The sequence below is a fragment of the Lynx canadensis genome, chromosome A2 (genome assembly GCF_007474595.2).
Source record: "Lynx canadensis isolate LIC74 chromosome A2, mLynCan4.pri.v2, whole genome shotgun sequence".
NCBI lineage: Eukaryota > Metazoa > Chordata > Mammalia > Carnivora > Felidae > Lynx > Lynx canadensis.
The window spans coordinates 95,163,590-95,188,782 of NC_044304.2; the positions used below are offsets into that span (position 1 = coordinate 95,163,590).

At 36.4% G+C, this 25,193-nt stretch overlaps 1 protein-coding gene across 4 annotated transcripts in view; it reads left to right on the forward strand.

Moving 5' to 3' along the window:
- Positions 1–25,193, forward strand: part of ANKIB1 (ankyrin repeat and IBR domain containing 1) — a 148,672-nt gene that overhangs the window by 72,691 nt on the left and 50,788 nt on the right. For all 4 annotated transcript variants that reach the window (XM_030307944.1, XM_030307945.1, XM_030307942.1 and 1 more), the window contains exons 4-6: positions 6,181–6,363; positions 16,251–16,368; positions 23,807–24,015. In XM_030307944.1, the coding sequence (XP_030163804.1) occupies positions 6,181–6,363; positions 16,251–16,368; positions 23,807–24,015 (510 nt within the window). The remainder of the gene's footprint in view (positions 1–6,180; positions 6,364–16,250; positions 16,369–23,806; positions 24,016–25,193) is intronic.

The window sequence follows — 25,193 nt, forward strand, 5'->3', positions numbered from 1 at the left end:
AATTATTTGGAAACCTGTTGGAAATGCAGAATCTTAGGCCTCATTCCAGACCAAATAAATCTGAATCTGTAGTTTAACCAGATACCAAGGTGATTCGTATTCACATTAAGGTTTCAGAAGTCCTGGCATAGAGGATAGTCAGTGAGACACCTATAGTGGAATTATAACGCTTCTTGTAAAAAGTGCGTATATCTAGTCCCCATCCCACCCCACCCCATTTCCCCCTAATACGACTATCAGGCTACCCAGATGATTCTTAAACAGTTTGAAAGCCTTTGTGCTGGAACAGTAGTTGTAAACATGGCTGCATGCAAAAAAATCCCATAGTGTAGACCCTATCTCTGATCAATAAAATTGTAATTTCTGAGGTGGGGGCCTAGACACTAGTATTTGAACTTCTCCAGATGGTTCCAGTGGGCAGCCAAGGTTGAAAACCAGTGTACTAAAGAGAATAATAGGAGCTAAATTACTGCACTAATTCTGGTATGAACTGAAAAAAAGCCTGGATTTGTGTGGTCGTATTGGAAATGAAAGAATGAGGCAGATGCAAGGGACATTGTGAAGACCTGGTAGCATTTGGTGACTTGGTCAATTGATACAAGAAAGTGTGGGAGACTAAGGGTTAAATATGATGGAAGCTTTAGGGGCACCTGCCTGATTCTTGATCTCAGGATTGGGAGTTCAAGTCCCACATTGGGCCTAGAGCTTACTTAAAAAAGTAAAATCTGTGCCTTAAAAAAAAGATGGAGACTTTAAAATGTTAATGTTAAGCTCTCTTTGAATGATTTGATTTTCCACATTTTCTATAACAATCTGCTATCATACTTATAATTAGAGTAAAGCAAATTATTTTTAAGTAGAATGTGTATGGTTTTGAGCCTGGGTTACTTTGAAGCCTGCTATCAATTAACAGACATTAAAAAAGTAAGATGAGGTAAAGGAATTTGTTCAAATACCGAATTGAGTTTTCATTTAGAAGGATGGATATTGAGGTCCTGGATTAGCTACATGAAATGGTATTCAGGTTATTGAAAATTAGGACTAGTTGTTTGGGAGTAAAGAATATACATTTAGAATTAAGTGTCATCTGTATTCAGTCAAAAACTAAAAACAAGGTATAGATGAGTAGCCTAAGGAAAAGACTTTAACTTATAGACAAAATTACAGGGTTAAAGTCACAGCATCAATTTGGAGAATACCTGTATTTAAAGGGAGTGAAAAAAAGAGGTGGCCTATGAAGCAAAAAGAAAAAGCAGAGAAAAGAACTGAGATAACAGTGTCAAGGGTGCCAAGAGAATTTCAAGGGTAGAAGATAATCAGTCATGTGACATGCCGCAAAGAGGTAAAGCTATTAGAAAAACAAGAATGGCTGTTGAATTTGAGAGTACTTACGATTTTCAGAAATACTGTTTTAGTGAAATGATCAGGGTAAAAGTCATTGCTGGGAGTAATTGAGTCATTTGCTGGGGAAGTGGAGAGACAATGGGTGTCAGTCACTAATTTGAGAAATGTGGCCGGGAAAGAAGGGAAAAAATTGGGAAAGTAACTAGAAGGATAACGAAACTAAGATAAAGAACGTGTGTACCAGGAGCCAATAAAAAGTTGTAGAGGGAAGATAGAGGGGTAATGGACTGCTCAAGGTCATACAGGAAATAGAGATGATGAAATGGTAATTTTCAACCAGAACAGACTTTAACAATTACCTTTTTTTTAACATCTTTTCTCAAGATTGTATAAACCTCATTTTACCCATGGATTTGTGTATACTGAGACTTAAGTCAATTGACTTGTCCTGAGTTACCAGCCACTTAGATTATGGGTCAAAGGGTTGGGGAGGGATTTGTCTTGAATACTAGGGGCTGCCCTACCCCTCTCCCTTTGAGGTTATAAACAGAAAGGAAGGCAAAATAGATGAACAGATGTGTTGAGATAGTAATAATCAGATGTTTCTTTTAAGGTAGAACATTTCATGTACTACCAAGTGTATAAAATAGACTAAAAATCACGTTTGAATAAAGTATTCAGTCCTCCTTGCTTTGAGAGTAAGGAAGGTGATTAAAAACTACCTGTTCAAAAAAAAATAAAAAATAATAATTAAAAAAAAAAAACAACTACCTGTTCAGAACCCCAAGTAACTTCCTTACTGTATAAAAGCAGAACATCTGACTTTTTGCAGCATCGATTTCATGGATATCCCTACCTAAAACATCTTTCACTTATTGATGTTCCGAACCTGATGCCCCAAATTTCAGCAAGCTGAAATAACTTTTTAAAAAAATTTTTTTAATGTTTGTTTATTTTTGAGAGAGAGCGTATGCGCATGAGTGGGGGAGGGGCTCAGAGAGAAGGAGACACAGAATCTGAAGTACGCTCCAGCTCTGAGCTGTCAGCACAGAGCCTAACGTGGGGCTTGAACTCACAAACCGCAAGATCATGACCTGAGTTGAAGTTGGACGCTTAACCAACTGGGCCACCCAGGCACCCCAAGCTGGAATACTGTTTAAGTACTGCTCCAGTGTCAAGCAGTACTGCTGTTAGCTAGCTTCTATACCAAAGGTACATACATGCTGACTTAACTTGCCAAAACAAATGGCTACAAAAATGGACCCTACATTTTATCACCGATTATGAATTTCTCTACAGGTGCCAATTGCAGCAATGAGATATAGTTCTTTGTAGTCCCCTTGCCTCCACTCCAGTCATTTGGGAACCCCTTTTGAAGATAGATTACCAATGAAGGCAAGAAATCTTATCCAAGTTCTAAATATGTTCAGCAGTGATTCTCAATGATGGCTTCTCACACATTCCCTCTTCACACACCCATTTTTTTTAATTAAAAAAAATTTTTTTAATATTTATTTTTTGAGAGAGACAGTGAGAGCAGGTGAGGGGCAGAGAGAGGGAGACACAGAATCGAAAGCAGGCTCCATGTTCTGAGCTGTCAGCACAGAGCCTGACACAGGACTTAAACCCAAGAACCTTGACATCGTGACCTGAGCCGAAGTTGAACGCTTAACTAACTGAGCCACCCAGGTGCCACCCCCCCCATTTTTTTTTTAACCCCAAGGAATGCAGTCTACACTCCAGTATATCCTCTTAAGAAGGTTCCCCACAGCAGTATTCTGGAATGGCATAACCTCTTAAATTTTGTTGTCTTTGCTTTTGTTAAGGACTGGGGCATTAAGTTAAAGGTGATTTATCTTGTTGGCTAATACTTAAATCTCTTCTGTGGTAATATCTGTTGTGAAAGTAAATCACATACATCATGGCTTTGAAAGCTTTCCCAGTGTTCATTTTAGAAATCATTTTCCGACTACTCTGAATAAAAAACCAGAAAATAAAGTCGGCTCTCTTAGTGCAATAGCAATCAGAAGCAAATAGTTAATTGTCTGTTAGGATTGGGTACCCTGTGAAGCAGAAAGGCTAAAAAATAGTAATAGACTGTACTATAGGTATGATAAGTCTCTGGACTTACTACAAGTCCCCAGTATTGAGTATATTATAAAATGTAAATATATCCATTTCCACAGACACGTAGGTGATAGTCTAGGGTCACTGCTTATCAGACTTTTATGTGCTTAAGAATCTCTTGGACATCAGAATCAGATTCTGATTCAGAGGACTGGAGTGGAAGGGATTTGGGTAGTTAAGGCTGAGATTCAGCATTTGTAACAAACTCCCAGTTGATACTTTGACTAGGAAGGTTCTAGGTGGTAAATAGCAGGCTCTAGAAGGTAGCTACAGCAGTGACTGCTTAGAGATATGCTTAACAATTTTTTTTGAAGGGCCAGATGTAAAGAGTAAATACTTTAAGCTTTGTGGCCATAAGCTGTATTCTTCCTGATTTATTTCTATGCTTGTTTTTAACAATTAAAACCAATTTTTTTAAACCATTTTAGCTCTGAGGTATACCTTCAGCCTAGAGCAAGAAACTGAAGGTCATATCCATTGGGCTTGTCAAGTTAGCCCATGGCTTTCAGGCCCGGCATTGATATAAGTCCTTTATGTTGTCAGGCCTCTTGGGATAGCTATAGAGGAATCATAAGGATTCCAGTTCCAAAAGCAATAAAGAAACTTTATAGGAAGATCTGAATGTTTGTTGTAGGGAGAGAAGATAAAATTATATGGAAGAAAATGGGAAGAAGCTACCTTTTTTATTAAATGCCATAAAAAATAAAAACTAAAAACTATTCACTTTTAGATCATAAGTAAGATCTAGGTAGAACTTTATGGTGGACCCAGGATGTATTTGACTTCTTTTAATTTATGTGATCAGCCTGTTCTGTGTGTCTGTACAATATCCAATTATGGTTATAAGAAATTGGTCAAACTTTTGTCTGAATCCCAGTTCTCTTGCTTGCCAGGTGGGTAACTTTGGTCAAGTTACCTAACTTTTCTGAGACATTATAATATCCCTGGGGTTGTTAATATTAAATAAGAACGTGTACTTGAATTACTTAACATCAGGCTTGGAACTTAGAAGACACTCAATAAATGGTAGCCGTTACTATGTTATTATGATCATGACTGAATTCTATAAAAGAATCAGCTCCATGACTAATTGTCAGGCTGTCCTTTAGGGTAGATTGCGTCCTAGATTATGGTCCTCATGGTATAATGTCCTTCCTAATGTTTCTGTAGACATAATGGGGAAATTTGAACCTATAGCCTCTAGTAACAACATAGTTAACTTCTGCAAAACTGTCAGAAACCTCAATAGTAATAAATAAGTCACTATTACATGTATTTTTTTAATGTTTGTTTGTTTGTTTATTTATTTATTTATTTATTTTTAACGTTTATTTATTTTTGAGACAGAGAGAGACAGAGCATGAACAGGGGAGGGGCAGAGAGAGAGGGAGACACAGAATCGGAAACAGGCTCCAGGCTCTGAGCGGTCAGCACAGAGCCCGACGCGGGGCTCGAACTCACGGACCATGAGATCATGACCTGAGCCGAAGTCGGACGCTTAACCGACTGAGCCACCCAGGTGCCCCAATGTGTATTTATTTTTGAGAGAGAGCAAGCTAGGGAGGGGTGAGAGGGGGCAGAGGATCTGAAACAGGTTCTGCGCTGACAACAGTGAGTCTGATGTAGGGCTCAGACTCACAAACTGTGAGATCATGACCTGAGCCAAAGTTGGATAGTCAACTGACTGAGCCACCCAGGTGCCCTTTTCCATGTATTTTTAAGGTGATATTTCTTGGAATGAAATCCCACCTTTAAAAATTGAAAGATTGTAGGGGTACCTGGGTGGCTCAGTTGGTTGAGCATCTGACTTTGGCTCAGGTCATGATCTCACAGCTTGTGGGTTCGGGCCCCGTTCTGGGCTCTGTGCTGACGGCTCAGAGCCTGGAGCTGCTTTGGATTCTGTGTCTCCCCTCTCTCTGCCTCACCCCTACTCGCACTGTCTCTCTTAAAAATAATAAAATAATAAAATATTTTTAAAAAATTGAAAGATTGTTTGGGTCTCCTAGGTAGCTTAGTCAGTTAAGGGTCTGACTCTTGGTTTCAGTTCAGGTCATGATTTCATGGTTTATGGGTTCGAGCCCTGCATCAAGCTCTTAGGCTGACAGCAGAGCCTGCTTTGGATTTTCTGCCTGCTTCAGATTCTGTCTCCCTCTCTCTCTCTTTCTCTCTCTCTCTCTCTCTCTCTCTCTCTCTCTCTCTGCCCCTTCCCCACCCAGTCTCTGTCTCCTCTCTTTCTGTCTTTCTCTCACACACACAAAAATAAACATTTTTTTTAAATGCTAATAAACAAGAATTACCATCTTAAAATCGAAGTCACTGGTATTGGGACACCTGGGTGGCTCTGTGGGTTGAGTGTCCAACTTCAGCTCAGGTAATGAGCTCGTGGTCTGTAAGTTTGAGCCCCACATCGGGCTCTGTGCTGACAGCTTGGAGCCTGGAGCCTGCTTCTGATTCTGCGTCTCTCTCTCTCTCTCTCTCTCTCTCTCTCTCTGCCCCTCTCCTGCTCACACTCTGTTTCTCTATCAAAAATAACTAAACATTAAAAATATTTTTTTAAAAAGTCACTGGTATCTAAATTTTTATTGTTATTTCAAGTACATACTGTTGTATTTTTGTTGCACTTCATTATATTGTTAATTTTTTCAAATACATAGCATGAAGTAACCTGTTTAAATCTGTGGTTGCAAGTTTTTGAAAAATCTTTTTTAGCTTTTAGTAAAACACGGAGGAGACTTGTTTGCTGAGAATGAGAATAAAGATACTCCTTGTGATTGTGCTGAAAAGCAGCACCACAAAGATTTGGCCCTCAATCTGGAATCACAAATGGTATTCTCACGAGATCCTGAAGCTGAAGAAATAGAAGCTGAATATGCTGCGTTAGACAAACGAGAGGTAAGGTGTTTTTTTTTTTTTAATAAATGATATGGGTTTTATATTAAATTTTATTTTTCTACTTTAAAATCCAGTTTGTGTGGTCTTCTCTGCAATATGCTTAACACCATTTCATCTGTATAGCCATAAGTAGGGACACCTGGGTGGCTCAGTCGGTTGAGTGTCCGACTTCAGCTCAGGTCATAATCTCGAGATCTGTGGGTTCGAGCCCCGTGTCAGGCTCTGTGCTGACAGCTCAGAGCCTGGAGCCTGCTTTGCATTCTGTATCTCCCTCTCTCTTTGCCCCTCCCCCGCTCATGCTCTGTCTCTCTCTCTCCCTGTCAAAAATAAATAAACATTAAAAAAAAATGTTATATAGCCATAAGTATAAAAATACATCTAGAAAATCTGGAGGTGGTAACTGTCCTCTAAAATATGTATATGTTTACTTATATTTAAGTAGAGATGCTAATGTGTAATATGAACTCCTAACCATTTCTACTGTTCTAAAACTGCAGTCCTCCTGTTCCTCAGTCCTCCCTGTCTTCTAGGTTGCTCTTATCAACAAACATGCTTTGCTAACTTTTATCTTAAAAACAAAACAAAACAAAAACAGCAAAAGTCACTCCATTGACCACTTTTCTTCCTTTCCCTCTTCAGTTGTAGCCCCATATCTCTGAGCCTCTTGCAGCGTGACTTTCCTCCTTTCTATTTTGTTGGAAGTGCATTTGTCATGGATATCAAGAGTTGCCATTTTGCCAAATCCAGTGGGTACTGTTCTCTCCCACTCTTACTTGAATTCCTCTGCAGCACTTGACACAATTGACCACTCCCTTCTTAGTGAAGCATTCTTCCCTTAGCTTCAGGGACATTGTTCTTTGGTTTTCCTTTAAGTCTTTCTTGTTTCAATAAACATTACCTCCCTCCACTGAATTGCTTAAGCATAAATGGGCAAGCGTTTCAGTTCCTTGTTTGTCCTTATATCCAAACAATCTGAGAATGTTGTCAATTTTACCTCCAAGAGTATAACCTAGATCCATTTACTCCTCCTAGTCTCTACTCCTACCTCCCCAGGCCCTCTCCACCCGAACCTCTCATCTGAGGTACTGTAACAGTTTCCTAACTGACCTCCTTCCTTCTGTTTTGGTCCCCCTAGAATCCATTTTGTACACATAAGCTGGAAAGACATTTTAAAACTTAAATTAGATCATATAAATCTCTTAAATTACTTAGTGACTTTTCATTGTACTTGGAATAAAATCCAAACTATTCTCTCAGATATAAAACCTTATATGGTCTCACTACTACCTCTCCCAACATCATCTCAAACCTTTCTTCCCAGCATATTTTGCTCTAATTATAATACCTAGACTACAGTAAGGTTTTTGCATTTGCTCTTTTCTGTATCAGAAATCTTCTCCCAGTTTTTCTTTTGGCTGGCTCAGTAGTTCTTCAGAGAGGCAATCTTGGACTATTCTTTCCCAAATAGGTCCCTCTCCTTCCATTATTCTTTACCATAACACCCTACTTTTTATAACACTCATCACATGCTGTAATGATTTTGTTTATGTATTTATTCTTTTTTTTGCCCTTCTTTCCTATTAGATGGTCAACTCCATGAGGGCCAGAATCATAACTGCCTTATTCAACAGAGTATTTTCAGTGTCAGACACACTGCTTACACAGTGAAAACATCCATAGATGGTATTTCTTAAGTATTTTGAGCTTCAGTATTCCAGATTACCAAAAGAACTGAGTTTCTTGGAATTAAGAAATTTATATTTTTTTACCCTTTGTGTTTCTTAAATTAGGTTATTTTATCGGAATGCTTTTTCAGGTTAAGTCACACATAGAAAGAGAGGCCAATGTCCTAAACACTTTCACATGGTTGTTAAATTCACACAGTAAGCTTAAGTAACTGTTATGCCCCCTTCTTTTTTTAAATGAGGAAGATAAACCGGAAAATAGTTGAATAACCTACCAGGATCAAAGTGAGCTAAACCGATTCTTCGGACTTCAAGCCAAAGCATCTCTATTTGCTATACTGTCTGTCTTTTCATAATCTATCGTCTTGAGTCATACATACATATATACATACTATTACTGTAATAATTAATGTAATTTAGTCAGAAGAAAATATTTAAACAGTAATATTCTAAAAATAATGTGATTAAACTGAAAAACATTTAATGACTATATTTAGGCTTTTTATCAAAGATACTATCTTAACTTATAATTAAATCAGAAAAATAATAGTATTCATTATCAATAGACTTAAGATCTAAATGAATTTAATGTAACTATAATAAACTATTAAGTTAACAAAAAGTTACATAACAATTTGGTACTCGTTATATAGAAAAGACTAGTATATATTGAGATTGAAGTATGCCAAAATGCTAATTATGGAATGGATAAGTTTTTTTACTATTATTATTTTTCTTTTTTCATGCATTTCTTAAAATTTATAATGAGTATTTATTGCTAAAAAATGTAAAAAATTTCCTCCTTCCTGACTCTACCCCACAGTGGTAACAATTTCTTGTGTGTATGTCTTGTTTAAGAAACATACATATGATATAAACAAATGTATAACATAGAATTTTTATTGCAAAAGGAAGGTCATTGAGTTCTGCTACAATATTTTTTTTCTGTAAAAAATTTTTTTTAATTTAAGTATAGTTGGCACATAGTGTTACATTCGTTTCAGTTGTACAAAATTCAACAAGTTTGTATGGTATGCAGTGGTCACCACAAATATATAGCTACCATATATCACCATACAATGCTATTACAATACCATTAATTTTATTCCCTAATAAATTAATGTGTACCTTTTATTCCCATGACTTATTTATTCCATAATTGGAAGCCCGTTTCTCACACTCCCCTTCACCCATTTTGCCCACCCCTTCACCATCCCTCCCTCTAGCAACCATTAGTTCTCTGTACGTATGTGTCTGTTTCTGCTTTTTTTTTTTTTTATTCGTTTTTTTTTTTTAGGTTCCATGTTTAAGTAAAATCACATGATATTTGTTTGTCTCTATCTGACTTATTTCACTTAGCCATAATACCCTGTATGTCCATCCAGTTGTTGCACATGTCAAGATCTCATCCTTTTTTGTACAGCTTAGTGATATTCCATCAGGTATGTGTGTATACACCACATCTTTACCCATTCATCTATCAGTGGATGCTTAGATTGCTTCCATATCTTGACTATTGTAAATAATGCTGTAATAAACATAGGGGTGCATATATCTTTTCAAATTAGTGTTCTTGAGTTCTTTAGTAGTGGAACTACTCAGTAATATGGTATTTCTATTTTTAATTTTTTGAGGAACATCCATGCTATTTTCCACAGTAGCTATACCAATTTACATTCCCACAAACAGTGCATGAGAGTTTCTTTTCTCCACATCCTCCACAACTCTAAAATATTTTTTCAACTTAACAATATATCGTGACCATTTTCCTATTAAATATTGATGAATATTTAAATAATTTAGATATTATTGATATTAAAAACAGGCTAAAGTGAATATTTATCTATTTATTTCATATATATTTTTATCTAGTTGTGTCATTATTTTGGTTTGAAACATGGATCTGAAGCCATGCTGACTGGATTCATATTTTAGTCCCATGAGTGACATACTATGTGGCCTTAAGTAGTTATTCCTCTGCTTCAGTTTCTTCTTCCTTAAAATGGAGATAATAATGGTCCCTACTTCAGAGAATTGTAGTGATGCTTAAATGAGTTAATATATGTAAATACTTAGAACAGTGCCTGAATCATTATATGTTTTATCTAAATGTATGCTGTTATAATCATGGTCATCATATATAATTGTTACTTCATTTATATACATATTTTAAAAGTATATTCCCTATAAATTTGTAGAAATTGGTTTGATGGATCATGAGATGTACATATTTTATAGTTTAATAGATATTGTTAGGCTGTCCTAAAAGATTATATCAGTTTATTTTCTTCTAGTAGCATGTTAGAGAATTCTTTTCCACATATTTCTGCTAGCATTACATATTATCAGTGTTTTTATTTTTGCTAGTTTAAAGAATTTTTTTTTTCAACGTTTATTTATTTTTGGGACAGAGAGAGACAGAGCATGAACGGGGGAGGGGCAGAGAGAGAGAGGGCGACACAGAATCGGAAACAGGCTCCAGGCTCTGAGCCATCAGCCCAGAGCCTGACGCGGGGCTCGAACTCACGGACCACGAGATGGTGACCTGGCTGAAGTCGGACGCTTAACCAACTGCGCCACCCAGGCGCCCTTATTTTTGCTAGTTTAGACAAGTGGTACCTGTTTGAATTTTTTTACTTGACTATTCTGTAAATTGATTGTTCATTTGAGTTTTTTTCTTTGGATGGTTTGTGTGTTCTTAATGCTTTCCAAGAAAAGTTTGTGTATTTTTCTGTTTTCACTTAGGATATTCAGAGATGTAAATTTTTCTTACTCCGTGGCTTCTGAATTTTTTTAATGTTAATATTGTAATCATATGCCCCAGTTTTTTTCTAGTTTTCTAGTTTTGTTTTTAATCCTTATTAGGATCGTTTTGTCTGATATTTTATAATGTTTAAAAACAATACTTTCACAAACAAATACCTACACACAAATGTTTATAGCAGCACTATTCACAATAACCAAACGTTGAAGACCAAATCTCTATCAACAGATGAATGGATAAATAAAACGTGAGGTATACATACATATACAATGGGATATTACTCAGTCACAAAAAGGAAAGAAGTACTAATACATTCTACAATATGGATCAATCTCAGAAACATTATGCTATGTGAAAGGAGGCAGACACAAAAGGTCACATATTAAATAACTCCACTTATATGAAATATACAGAATAGGTAAATCCATAGAGACAGAAAGCACACTAGTGTTTGCCAGGGCCGAAGAGGAGGAAGGACTAGGGAGTGACTACTTTAATGGGTATGAGGTTTTCTTTTGGGGTGATGAGAATTTTGGGAATTAGATGTATGTGGTAGTTGTACAACATTATTGAATGTATTAAGGCCACTGAAATATACATTTTAAAATTGTTAACTTTAAGTAATGTATGTTTCATAACAATTTTAAAAATAAAACCAGGATGCTTTGGTGGTTCAGTCGGTTAAGTGTCCAAGTCTTGGTTTCAGCTCAGGTCATCTTCTCACAGTTAGTAAGATCGAGCCCTGCATGATCAAACCCCACATCAGGCTCCGTGCTGACAGCGAGGAGCCTGCTTGGGATTCTCTCTCTTCCTCTCTCTCTCTGTCCCTCCCTCGTGCCTACATGCACACGCTCTCTCTCTCTGTCTCTCTCAAAATAAATAAACTTAAAAAAAAAAAAAAGGTAACAGTAAAACCAAACAAAATTGCTTTCTTTAAAATTCATTTTTATACTTTCTACTTTGACCCTGACCAATGTTTGGATTATTCTGCCTATGCTAATAGGTTTATACAACCCACTATGTGATTGTATTAAACTATATAATTAGGTAGTTTAAAAGATTCCTGTTCCCAAGGTGAAGTGTTTTTTCTAGCTAAGTTTCTTGATTCAATTAATGATCTGGACAGTGTATAATATTATATCTCTATAATTTCTTCTTGACACATTTTAATTAAGTTCTTTCCTTCAGATTAGTTTACAAATGAACAAAATCTACTTCTTCATCCCATCATTCAACAAAACTGTTGAGGAACATTCAACAAAACTGGCAGAGGGACTACTCTGCCAGACACTGTTTTAGGAGCTTGGAGATACAGTGAGGAACAAAGATAAGCCCCTGCCCTCTAGGTGCTTATATTCCAGCATCAATAGAGATGCACACAAATAAGCTTAAAAAGTAAATGAACACAGTTTGTGAGAGTGCTAATTGCTATAGGGGCATAAAAACAAGGTGTTGTGTTGGAGTGATGGCTGGGAAGACTGTATTTAATTTATATAAATCTGGAAAGGCAGAACAAAGAAACTAGTGGGTATTGGGCCTGGTAGGGGTCAGGCTCTGTAGGAGTAGATTGTGTGGCTACATGTAGTAAATGAAGGGAAAACTGAACAATATGTTGCTATGAAAGCCATCTGAAGAATCCCCTCTCCCAATTCCTCTCTAGGTCTTATAACCCAGGAAGGCTCAGGCTGTTTTTCTGGCAGGGAACCCATATGATGGACGTTGCCTTAGCTGGTTTAACCTACTGTGCAAGAGCAGCTGCCTTCCTCTTAGGTCAAAGTACAGATCAGGGTAGACCTTGTCTTAATCCCAGGGGAGAACAGCTGAGTAAGGAGCAAGGAAACTAAAACAAAGGGAAGGGTCCTAGAATTCTAAAGACTTTCTTTAGCTATTCTTTACCCTTTCTCCTCCAGGCTAGGCTCATGGATCAGGTAATGAGAGATTGATATTAAGAGAAATTGGAAATACTCTTTTTTCCCTGAGTGCCTTTCACATCTTCTAAAATTTTAAAAATTACCAATATAATTGAGTAAATAAGTACCCCCCCCTTTTTTTTTTTTCATTTTTAACAAGCATGTTTTACCTATATAGTCAGGGGGAAGCTGTTTTCATTGTGGAAAAACATAAAAACAAATTTGTTCTTTCATAAATCCTTTGTCATAGTTTTTTTCTGAATCAGTTTTTGAAGATAACTGTCACTTTATACTTGATATCAAAGGGGTACAGTTTGTATGTTGGTCTGTTTCGCATTTCTTCAGTGGTATTTTGGTAGCAGAGTATGCATTGATGCAAAAGAGATACTTTTATTCACTGTCTTCCTTTTTAAATTAGTTTCCGTTTTCTTTCTATGTATCAGTACTGACTGCTTTGAAGGTTATTGCTAGATTGTGTTTAATCTGAAAATAGAAGCAGTTTATCTTTGCAACAAGAAAGAGAAAGGCACCTTCATTTTCATTCTTCTTGCAGAAGAGATGGCTTGTGCCCACTTGGGACTGAGCAATGTATTGAAATGCTTCACATGACCTAATTATAGTTCTGTTGCAGAGATTCAGAGTGAATATGTCACATGCCCATGAAGACAGTATATCTTTCTCCTTCAAGAACTATTTTTCTTCCAATGTAACATTTTTAAGTTTAAAACTATGCATTTTTTAAACTTAATATATGCAGATTGCTTTATAGTCTCTCTTTTTTAATATATGTGTACTCAAAATTTATTTGGATTACATAAATGAAAGCAGAATGATACCTAATCTCGGGGTGCCTGGGTGGCTCAATCAGTTGAGCATCCAATGGTTTCTGCTCAGGTCATGATCCCAGGGTCATGCTCAGGTCATGATCCCAGGGTCATGGGATTGAGCCCCACATCGGGCTCCACACTGAGCGTGGAACCTGCTTGGAATTTCTCTCTCTCTCTCTCTCTCTCTCTCTCTCTCTCTCTCTCTGCCCCTCCTCTGATCATGCACACTCTCTTTTTCTAAAAAAACAAAAGAGAGAGAGAGAGAGAGAGAGAGAGAGAGAAATATCCATTCTCATTGCTGAGGCAGGAAAGGTACCTGGAATCCCAAGTATAAACTTGGAATATATTTTTTAGAAGTAATATTCTACATAGTGTGTAACTTCTGTACTGGAGTGAATACTATAAATTTAACCATAAAAGGATTTCTTAAGTTTTTGCAGGGGAAAATGTGGTTCATAAATTAGTTTAAAAGCAAACTATACATGATAGTTGGGATTGTAAGGATCAGGAAAGTTTATCATGTCAACTGAGAAAAATTATCCCTATTGAATCGCAGTCATAGGAGGTTAAGTAAGACTTGGTAAAATGGTTTCCATGATACCAAAAAAATGAAGCAAGAAATAAAGATAATATTCTAAAATATCTGTAAATCAGCTAAAATGGATGAGGTTTGCTAATTACCCAGAATTCTCTAGAGACTGTGATACATGCTGCCAAAATACATTCTCAGTTCTTTGGAATTTCTACTGCTTTTTAAGCTATGGCCTTTAGTCTATGTTTACTGTAGTAATCTGGTTACAACTGTTTAAAGAATTGAAATACATGGGGGCGCCTGGGTGGCTCAGTCAGTAAAGTGTCCAACTTCGGCTCAGGTCATGATCTCAGGGTTTGTGAGTTTGAGCCCCACATCAGGCTCTTTGCTGACAGCTCAGAGCCTGGAGCCTGCTTTGGTTTCTGTGTCTCCCTCTCTCTCTCTGCCCCTCCCCTGCTTGTGTTCTGTCTCTCTCTCTCAAAAATAAATAAACATTAAAAAAAATTTTATAATAAAAAAAGATTTGAATACATGTGTATCCATATTAATAATAATAACAATATTGAGTGAAAATAAAAGGAAATTGCCTAGTGATATAATGTTATGCCATAATGTTATGACAACCATATGTCAAATTCATGATAGTGATTTCCATAGGCAAGGATGGGGAGAGTTAGGGAAATGTAATGGGGAAAACATGTCACAGATTATTTTACTTTTATATAATCCCTCACCCCTTGTCTCTGAGGTTTCATTTACCTGCAGTCAACTACAATCCAGAGCAAATGATCTTCCTTCTGACATATCCTCAGAAGGTCAGTAGTAGCCTAACACTGTATCATAATGCTTATGTTATTTACCTCGCTTGATCTCATCACGCAGGCATTTAACTATCTCACACCATCACAAGAAGTATGAGCACAGTCCATTAACATATTTTGAGAGAGAAACCACATTCTTACCACTATTACAGTGTACTACAATTGTTCTTTTTTATTGATGTTAATCTCTTATTATGTCTACTTTATAAATTAAACTTTATCATAGGTATGTATATATAGGAAAAAAAAAACAGTATACGTAGGGTTCGGTACTATCCATGTTTTCACAGATCAATGGTGGGGGGTCTTGGAACCCACATTCCCCCACCAATGAGGCTTTGCAGGGGAGACTACTATATAAAGTTTTGCTTCTTTTGTTTCATTGTGTTTTAAAAAGGACTTGAGGGACGCTCAGTTAAGTGTCAGGCTTTGACTCAGGTCATGACCTCACAGTTCGTGGGTTCAAGCCCTGCATAGGGCTCTGTGCTGACGGCTTGGAGCCTGGAGCCTGCTTCGGTTTCTGTGTCTCCCCTCTCTGCTCCTCCCCCGGGCATGCTCTCTCACCAAAAAAAATAAACATTAAAAAAAATTTTTAAAGGACTTGAAACAAGTATAGCAAAAACAGTAATTGTTTTTGAATAGTGAAACACTTGTGATTTTTATTCTTTGTTTTCTGTTAAAAGAAAAGATAAAGGATAACAAAAAAATTAAAAATCTGATATGATATAGTACCTATGTAATGAAAACTAAGGAGCATTAACGAATACTTGAATAAACAGAGGTAATTCGTTTGTGACTAAGAGCTCTGAATAGTATGGCATAGTCACTTCTCCCCAAATTAATTAATAAGTATCATGTAAACCACTAATAATCCAAGTTGGATCTTAATAAGTATAAATGTTTTGTGGTTCAGTGGATAAACTCATTGAACACATATATTTACACATAATTGATTTGCTAAAAGCAAAGACTGGATAAAAACACTTAGAACTTTAATAATGATTATTGCTCAGTGGTGGTATTATAAGGTTTTCATTTCTAATTTTTGTATTATCCAAACTTTCAAAGGTATAAAGTAAGTTTGTCTTGTCATTATAGTATGATACCTTTATTTTAGATAAGGTGCATGAACCTTGGCATTCATTCCACTTTCTAGCTTTTATAATAAGACCTGTGAAAGAGTAGTTTGAAGTCCATAGTTGTAGAACATATAGAACCGTTTTAACTTCAGTTATCAAACTGAAATAGGAAGACTGAATAAATGATAATCATATAATTTTGTTTCTAGGCATTTAGAATTTCCTAAGAGTATAACAGCCAATTTAACTTGATTTTCTTGTTTTCAAAGCCATATGAAGGATTAAGGCCTCAAGATCTTCGTAGATTGAAAGATATGCTTATTGTGGAAACTGCAGACATGCTTCAGGCTCCACTGTTTACTGCTGAAGCTTTACTTCGAGCTCATGGTAATGAAAAATGTCTTATGCTTCTGAGAACATGAGTGCCTTTTGAAACTTTTCAGAGTTAAAATATAGCCATTTTACTATTTCAGTATAAAACAAAATAGTTTGTTAAACAAGCCTAAGTTGTTTTTTGTGCAGTGGTTACTGCAGTATCCACCATCTTCAGAACATTCTATATTTTGAAGTATAAACTGCCTGTAAATCCTAGAGGGGAAATGGGAAATTTGTTTTTAAAAATCATGCTTTTAGGGGCACCTGGATGGCTCAGCTGGTTAAGCATCTGACTTCGGCTCAGGTCATGATCTCACAGTACATAAGTTCGACCTCCACGTTAGGCTCTGTGTTGACAGCTCAGAACCTGGAGCCTGCTTTGGATTCTATGTCTCCCTCTCGCTCTCTGCCACTCCCCTGCTTGTGTTCTGTTCTGTCTCTCTCTCTCTCTCAAAAATTAAAAAAAAAAAAAAATTTTTTTTCTTAATTAAAAAAAAAATAAAAATCATGGCTACTAAATCAGCTTAAAGATTGTCTAATTTTAGAAATGTGTCTGATTTAAGCAGGATTGAAAGTTGGAATCTGTAGTCCTAGTACTAGTTTTGACATTAATTTTTACTAAAGTCAATGAAATATTTAACAATTGTGTTATTAGTACTGTCAGTTATATTTATTTTATATAAAGGGTGTTTCTTTAAAAATTTTTTTTTTTCAACGTTTATTTATTTTTGGGACAGAGAGAGACAGAGCATGAACGGGGGAGGGGCAGAGAGAGAGGGAGACACAGAATCGGAAACAGGCTCCAGGCTCTGAGCAGTCAGCACAGAGCCCGACGCGGGGCTCGAACTCACGGACCGTGAGATCGTGACCTGGCTGAAGTCGGATGCTTAACCGACTGCGCCACCCAGGCGCCCCTATAAAGGGTGTTTCTTGCCATGAAATGCACAAAGTGAAATTGTAGAGTCAATGCAGGAATATACTATTCCTTTTAAGGTTTGTTTTATTTTGTTTTGTTTTGTTTTGTTTTTAAGAACATTACCAACTTAGGAAAAGTACTCAGCTTATTTTAAATTTTCTGTGATATACTTAAGGCAGCCATTTTGGGAGTTGTCACATGGTGAGCTGGACCCTCTCATTGCACAGTTCATATTTGATATTTTGTCTAGTTTCAAAGTTAAGTTTTTTCCGATTTAAGAATTATTTTTAGGGCACCTGGGTGGTTCAGTTGGTTGGGCATCCAGCTCTTGATTTCAGCTCAGGTCATGATCCCAGAGATGTGGGATCAAGCCCTGAACTGGGCTCTGCACTGAGCATGGAGCCTGATTAAGACTTTCTCTCTCAGGGCACCTGGGTGGCTCAGTCAGTTGAGCCTCCGACTTCGGCTCAGGTCATGATCTCACAGCTTGTGAGTTCAAGCCCCACATCGGGCTCTGTGCTGACAGATTGGAGCCTGGAGCCTGCTTTGGATTCTGTGCCTCCCTTTCTCTCTGCCCCTAACCCACTTGTATTCTGTCTCTATCTCTCTCAAAAATAAATAAACATAAAAAAAAAAAAAAAAGATGTTCTCTCTCTCTCTCTGTCTCCCTTTGCCCCTCTCTCTGCTCACACTCTCCCTCTAAAATAAAATAAGATGATAATAAAAAAATAAAATAAAAATTAGTTTTAAAAAGAGAGAGGTAAATAACTATTCTAGTCATTACTTGGCTTACCTATTTTAACTATAAATCTGTATCATCTATACTAAAATAGAATGTCAACTTCAAAAATATATGATCTTTTGATCAGAAGAAAATTTAAAATTCCATATTTCATCATCCCTTGATCATCACTGTGAATAATTTGGAATATAACTCTCTAGAATCCTTGCCTTCAGTATTGAAATTTCCCACGGTTCTGTACTTGAGACTCTTTTCCACTTTATATGCCAGTGATTCTTAAATTTTTGTATAAATAAGGATTATTTCCTGGGAACTAACCAGAGATTCCTGGACTTTCCACAGAGTCCAAGTCATTAGGTGAGGGATGAGGCTTAAAGTAAGTGTTGTAGAGATGCCTACAAGTGGGCCACTCTCTGAGAAACATTGCTGCACACATTTATCTAATGAAACCCAAGATTTCAAAAACCACCCAAAGAATAAAGAGTGTATCTACAACCTGACTTTAATAAAGTATTTGAGAGGCACCTGGATGGCTCATTCGGTAAGCATCTGACTCTTGATTTCAGCTCTGGTCATGATCTCACTGTTCCTGAGAACAAGCCCTGCGTCAGGCTCAATACTGACAGCACAAAGCCTGCTTGAGATTCTCTCTCTCTGCCCCTCTCCTGCTCACATCTCTCTCTCTCTCTCTCTCTCTCAAAATAAATAAACATAAAAAAAAAAGAAATACAACCTCAAATACTTCATTTTGTTAAGTTTGTTTATTTTGAGACAGAGTACATGCATGTGCACATGAGAGTGGGGGGAGGGGCAGAGAGAGAGAATTCCAAGCAGACTCCAGCACAGAGCCTGTCTCAGGGCTTGATCTCATGAATTGTGAGATCATGACCTGAGCAGAAATCAAGAGTCAAAAGAGTCGGACACTAAACCAGCTGAACCACTCAGGTGCCCCAAGGTTTGCATTTCTAAATGTTTAACAATTTTCTCCCCAATCTAAGGATGTTCACACCTGAACTTCTCTTTTCTCCCATTGTCTTGATACATGAGTATCAACATTCATTAAATTATCCTGCCGGAAACTTGAAAGTCTACTTTACTCCTCCATCTCTGTTAAACTTGGCCACAATCTTACCATTTCTCTTTTTAAGTGTCTCTCATCCTTCCAGCATACCCACCCCCACCCTCTCTAGCTCTTTCCATTCCCACTGTCACTGACTTAAATTCAGGCTGTCATTAGTTTCCATCTAAATTGTATTCTCCTGAGTCCTGGTCTCCCATGTTGCCATTCTCCTTTCACCCTATTAATTTTTCATATTGCCATTAGACTGTTCTTTTAAAATTCACATCTGAGCATGTCACTGCCTTGCTGAAAAATCCTTCACTAGCGTTCCACAGACTTAAAACCATCCAGACTCTTTAGTAGACCTTTATGACCCAAATTTCTTTACCTGAACTGTCAGTCACCCCATTCCTTTACTTACGCCTTCTTAATTAACCATGTCTTTCAGGAAGCCTTTTCTGCTTATGTGTTCCCAAGTGTGCACTGAGACCCTTCCTGTCTATTCCTACTACATCTTCTGTCATACACTTAGAATACAATGTTATGATAATCTCTTTTTTTGCTTTTCCTGGAGCTTAACCTGGGAAATACAATATTATGATAATCTCTTTTTTGCTTAACCTGAGATCTCTTAGAGGATAGCTTTTATTATTTTTTGTTTCCAAAATATCTGACATATATTAAGCCCTCAGAAAATGTTTACAGAAAGAATAATACATAATAAGTACTATACCTGAAACGTTATTTATATATACATTATTCCTGCGCATATTGCATTGGCTAGAATTCGGTCACTTGACCACACTTAACTGCAAACAACAGTTCTGCACTGCAGTATTTTTTGTGTATTTATACCATTTTTGCCTTAGGAATCTACAATCACCTAGATAATACAATGTATCATAGCTCCAAGTCACAATATAGACAGAATCCAAGGCTAACTTTACCAATAATTTTTTAAAAGAACATTTTCATCTGTATCTGTTTACCGTATATCAAGTATTATTAAATAATCAACTCCATTTTTACTCCATTGATATTTTCCTGTTACTTCTTTTACATAATAGGGGTCGGTTCTAATAAGGTGATATCTAATTGAATTTTCCTATTTGGCATTTATCTATTCTGTGATAACTTTCTTGATAACTTACTTACATATTCTATATTTTACTTCCCTATTAAGGAATAAAATAGAGGCTAGCGGGTTTTCAAATGGACATCTCTTCTAATTGTTTGGGTAGTATTGGTGACAATGACATTTGACAATCAAATAATATTTACAGATATAAATGATGTTAGAGAATAAAATAGTGCACAGAACCACAATTTATACTAATTGCTCTCAAAACCTGAATAGGCTTTGTTTCAGAACTATTAAACTGAACTATTTGGAAGATTTATAGATTATATCCTTGGTCACATTCACTCAGCTTTACACAGGAAAATAGATTTGAGCACTATATTATCTGTTGTCAAATTTAGTCCCAAAGTAATGAAGTTGATTTAGATTAAGCAGAAGACCGAAATGTTGAGCAGTATTTGCTGAGCAGTAATTGAATTTTAAGGAGGACTCTGTTAGGAATACAGAGGTCATTGTCTAAGTATTGCCTCATTAATACAAGTAATACATAATTGAATGCTACCTAATAAGAAAATAAGTAAAATTTACAAAATATGAGACCAAGGCTAATTTTGTGCTTAGAGTTCATTTACATTGAAGTATTTTTTTAAGCTCCTTTGGAGATTCGTCATGTTCTATAGGCAATTAAATGTCAGTGGCCTATATCTTCTCAGTCTGCTCTCTTCCTAGGAAATTATATCTTCTCTCAAGGTTTATATAGGTATAGATTTTTCCCTTTGGACTAGACTTCTTAGCTCCACAAGCATCTCTAGGATATCTCAGAAGCTCCTTAAACCTCAGTATGTCTAAAACTAAGATCATTCTCTGGTAGTCCCTATTTACATAGATGGTATCAACCGGCCAACTGGATAAACCTGGGACACCAACTTTGGCATATCTTGTCCTTCAGACCCTATGTGCTGTCATCACCAAATTGTCACTTTCACCTTCCATGTCTTAAACTTCTCTCTTTCTCTTTATCTCCACTGCAGCCACCTGGCCCTAGCTTCATCTCTCACTTATACTACCCATTACCATCCTATTTGGACTATCTTCCCTCTACTTCTGCCCTATCCAGTTTCTTTGTTTGTTGTAGTCACAATGATCTTTTCAAATCTGATTGTGATAACCTGTCCTTCTTAACCCCAAGCTCTACTTTTCAGTGACTTTCTATCACTCCTAAGCTGATAATAGAAGTGTTATTAAAAAGTCTTGCATGATCTAGGCCTAGCCTATTTTTTCAGCCTTATCTCATACGATGCCTCCCCTCTGATCTCCATGCTACAGCTACATTGACCTTTTTCTCTTTTAAGAGACTCTTTTTTTTTTTTTTAAGTTTATTTCTTTATTTTTAGAGAGAGGCAGACAACAGGGGCGGGGAGGGGGCAGAGAGACAGGGAGAAAGAGAGAATCCCAAGCAGGCCCCGCACTGTCAGTACAGAGCCTTGATGCGGGGCTCAGACTCATGAACTGTGAGATCATGACCTGACCCAAAATCAAGAGTTGGATGCTTAACTGACTAAGCCACCCAGACACCCCTACACTGACCTTTATAATTTCACAAGAATGCCACCTTCCCTCCTACCACAGGGTCTTTGAACATGCTGTGTACAGCCTGTCTAGAATGTCTTCCCCCCCTCTTTTATTAGTTAACTCCCACTCATCCTTCATTTGTCCACTCCAAACTGTTTCTCCAGCGTCACCTTCTCTGACTCAGATTCTCTCCCTCTCCTCCATGGCACTCTGACGGTGATGATTCTTTTGTGATTGTATTGATTTTTTACTTCGTGTCTTTCTCCTTACTAGACTATAAGTTTCATGAAGGCAGGAATCATGCCTGATTATTCCTCCCATTGTATCCCTACTGCCTGACAGTGCATATAAAAGACATTTAGTAAATATTTGCTAAGTGAATGTTATAGAATCCAAGCAGAATTTGTGCTGAAAAATATTTCTAGTAGATAAAACTAAAATTTAGCATACTTAATATCTGTTTATAAAAATTATAGTAGTTCTCTCTTTTTCCTTTATTAAAAAGTGACATAATGGATACTTTGGAAAATAATCCTACTGTTCGAAGAAAAGTAATTTTAACTTTTTAAGTAAGTAATGACCTATCAAAACACTGATGTCCATGTAGCAACATTTCCTAGAATGCACTCATACAGTTTTTTTTCAGTTGTTAGATTTTTCTTCCTCTTTGTAATCTGATTCCTTTTCCAATCTTGTTTTCCATCTTTTCAAACCACAGTATGATATGCTATAACTTTACAGAATTGCTCATGTCTCTTCATTATACTTCTGTGCCTTTTCACATATGGTTTACACAGCCAGAAACACACCCAGTCTATCTGTATTGCACCTGTAAGTTATAATAATTATGCTGTTAAACCACCAAATACACTGATTTAATATGGTCAGAAAAAGTCTTGCATGGGAAATTCCTATAGTTCTTTGTGTTAGAGCTATAAAATTGTATAGAATGGGCCTACGTTGAATAATTGACTCTAGGATGACTCTTGACCCTGTACTTCACTGTGCTACAGTGGAAAGAAAACAGGTTTTGGAATTACAGAAATTGATTTCAAATTCCTCACTATCTGTGTGAGCCAGGGCAAGTTATATAACTTTCCTGAGTCCTGGTTTCTTCACCTAAATAATGATTGAAAGGTTTGTTGGGAGGAATAAATTAAGTAATGTCTATAAAACAGCTAACAAAATTGGATGTACTTATTTATTATTTTTAATGGGTTATTTTTATGGCTGTGGACTTTATAACACACTTCACTTGGCTATTTTAAAAGTGTTCATAGTAGGGGAGGCGCCTGGGTGGCTCAGTTGGTTGGGCGTCTGACTTCAGCTCAGGTCATGATCTCACCGTTCGTGAGTTCGAGTCCCACGTCAAGCTCTGTGTTGATAGCTCAGAGCCTGGAGCCTGCTTTGGGTTCTGTGTCTCCCTCTCTCTCTGCCCCTCCCCACTCACGCTCTGTCTCTATCTCTCTCAAAACTAAATAGACATTTAAAAAAAAAGTTTTCATAGTAGGAAGATCATCTTTAGTTCAGTCAGATGTGAACTCAATACAGAATTTATACCTAATTCACTAAAACTTTATAACCATAATCCCTTCAGAAGTTTCTTCTGCTTTCAAGCTGTATATCAAATGATTTTTGGACTTATTGTTGACATTTTGACATGTTTATAGTAAGCTGTCCAATCATTTTACCACTTGACACTGGTGAAACCAGTTGGAAAATTTACATATTTTTCTTGAAAAGAGTAAAATGGCTAAATGAAACCTATGCCAAAAAAAAATTTAGTAACTTCCAAAAGTGATGAGGCATTTCTTTTGATTATTAGAAATGACTGGGAGTTTTGATGATATTGGTAGATATTGACATATTTGTAAACCACAGTAGATTATAAAAGTTTAAATTCTTGTTTAAAAATATTAGTGCATATAACATACCTGAATACTCATTTGCAGTTACTACTTTCATATAGAAGAGATAGCCTATATCACTTTAATTTATCCTCTTTTGTTATTATGAAACTCTTAAAACATCACCATATTTTCTGTTTTTTGAGAGCTATCTATTCCATTTTTCTTAAAGACTGGGACAGGGAGAAATTACTTGAGGCTTGGATGTCCAACCCAGAGAACTGCTGCCAACGATCAGGTGTTCAAATGCCAACTCCACCACCGAGCGGGTATAACGCCTGGGATACGCTCCCTTCTCCAAGAACTCCAAGGACTACACGTTCTTCTGTCACCTCTCCAGATGAAATAAGTTTATCTCCTGGGGATTTGGACACCAGTTTGGTATGGTTCGATATTCAGTATATTTCCCCTAATTTTGTGTTTAGTCTTTTAACTTTTAACTTATTTAATGTTTCATGGAACCTTTTAGCTAAATTCCTATAATTGAATCCTATACCCTTCTTAAAGGGTTCAGTTATTTCACCCTTTGGTAAGTATTTATTATCATAGAATATTTTGGTGATCTCTGAATTACAGATTGAAAAACAAAAGCTCTTCTTTTCTCATTTCAAAACAGAAAACAGAAAAGAGTTTGAGAAAGCCATCTACTGTATTTTTACTTAAAATCTCCAGGTGTTTAAAGTTTTAAACACACCATGCTGAAATATTAAAAGTTGAGTTTATGTAGGCACTTTAAATAAAAAATATGAAAACGCTTACAATAAAATATTGATAATTATGTATTTGTTTCAGTAAAGCTTCTTGAGTGTATCATCTAGATTTCCATAGTAAATGTTTTTTTTTTTTTATTGAGAAACAATACTGCCATTGTCTGCATTTTTAAATGGCATACCATTGTTATGCTGTTATACTCAAATATGTGATGAAAATGAAAGTATTCTGGGTTTTATCTTGGCTTTCTCAGAAAACAGGATTCTACTTCTATAGTTTGCATCTGTAACATTGGAATGTTTGCTCCTGATAAGTCATTGTTTAGAAGATACATAGCCTTGCAGCAGGGTTCCCTGGGTAGAAATCCTTAAATTGCTACTCTAAATATCCTGAGTTTTTATGTTGAAAACACAAAGTTACTCTGTTTTTGTAGATTTTCTGGGATGAGTATGGGCTAAAGAACATGATATTGAAATGGTTATTTTGCAGTGGACAATTTGATCTTGACCTGAGTAGATTTTTTTTATTTTTTTTGGACCTGAATAGACTCTAATGGTTTGCTTCTTATACTTTTCTTCCCAAATGGATAGTTGCATTTGGGAAATTTGGAATTTAAGAGTTTGACTTGTACATTAAAATATTTAAATCCCTTAATAGTTTATAATGAAGTAGGCATGGTATTTGGTATTCAGTCAAAAATAAGCGTACTAACTGTAACTTCCCTTATAACTATGAAACACTTAACTTCATAATTACTACAGTAGCATTTTTGTATTAAACTAACAAATGAATGAATATATTGTTCTCTCTACAAAGTATAACTTCATTTAAATCATTGCTTTTCTTCA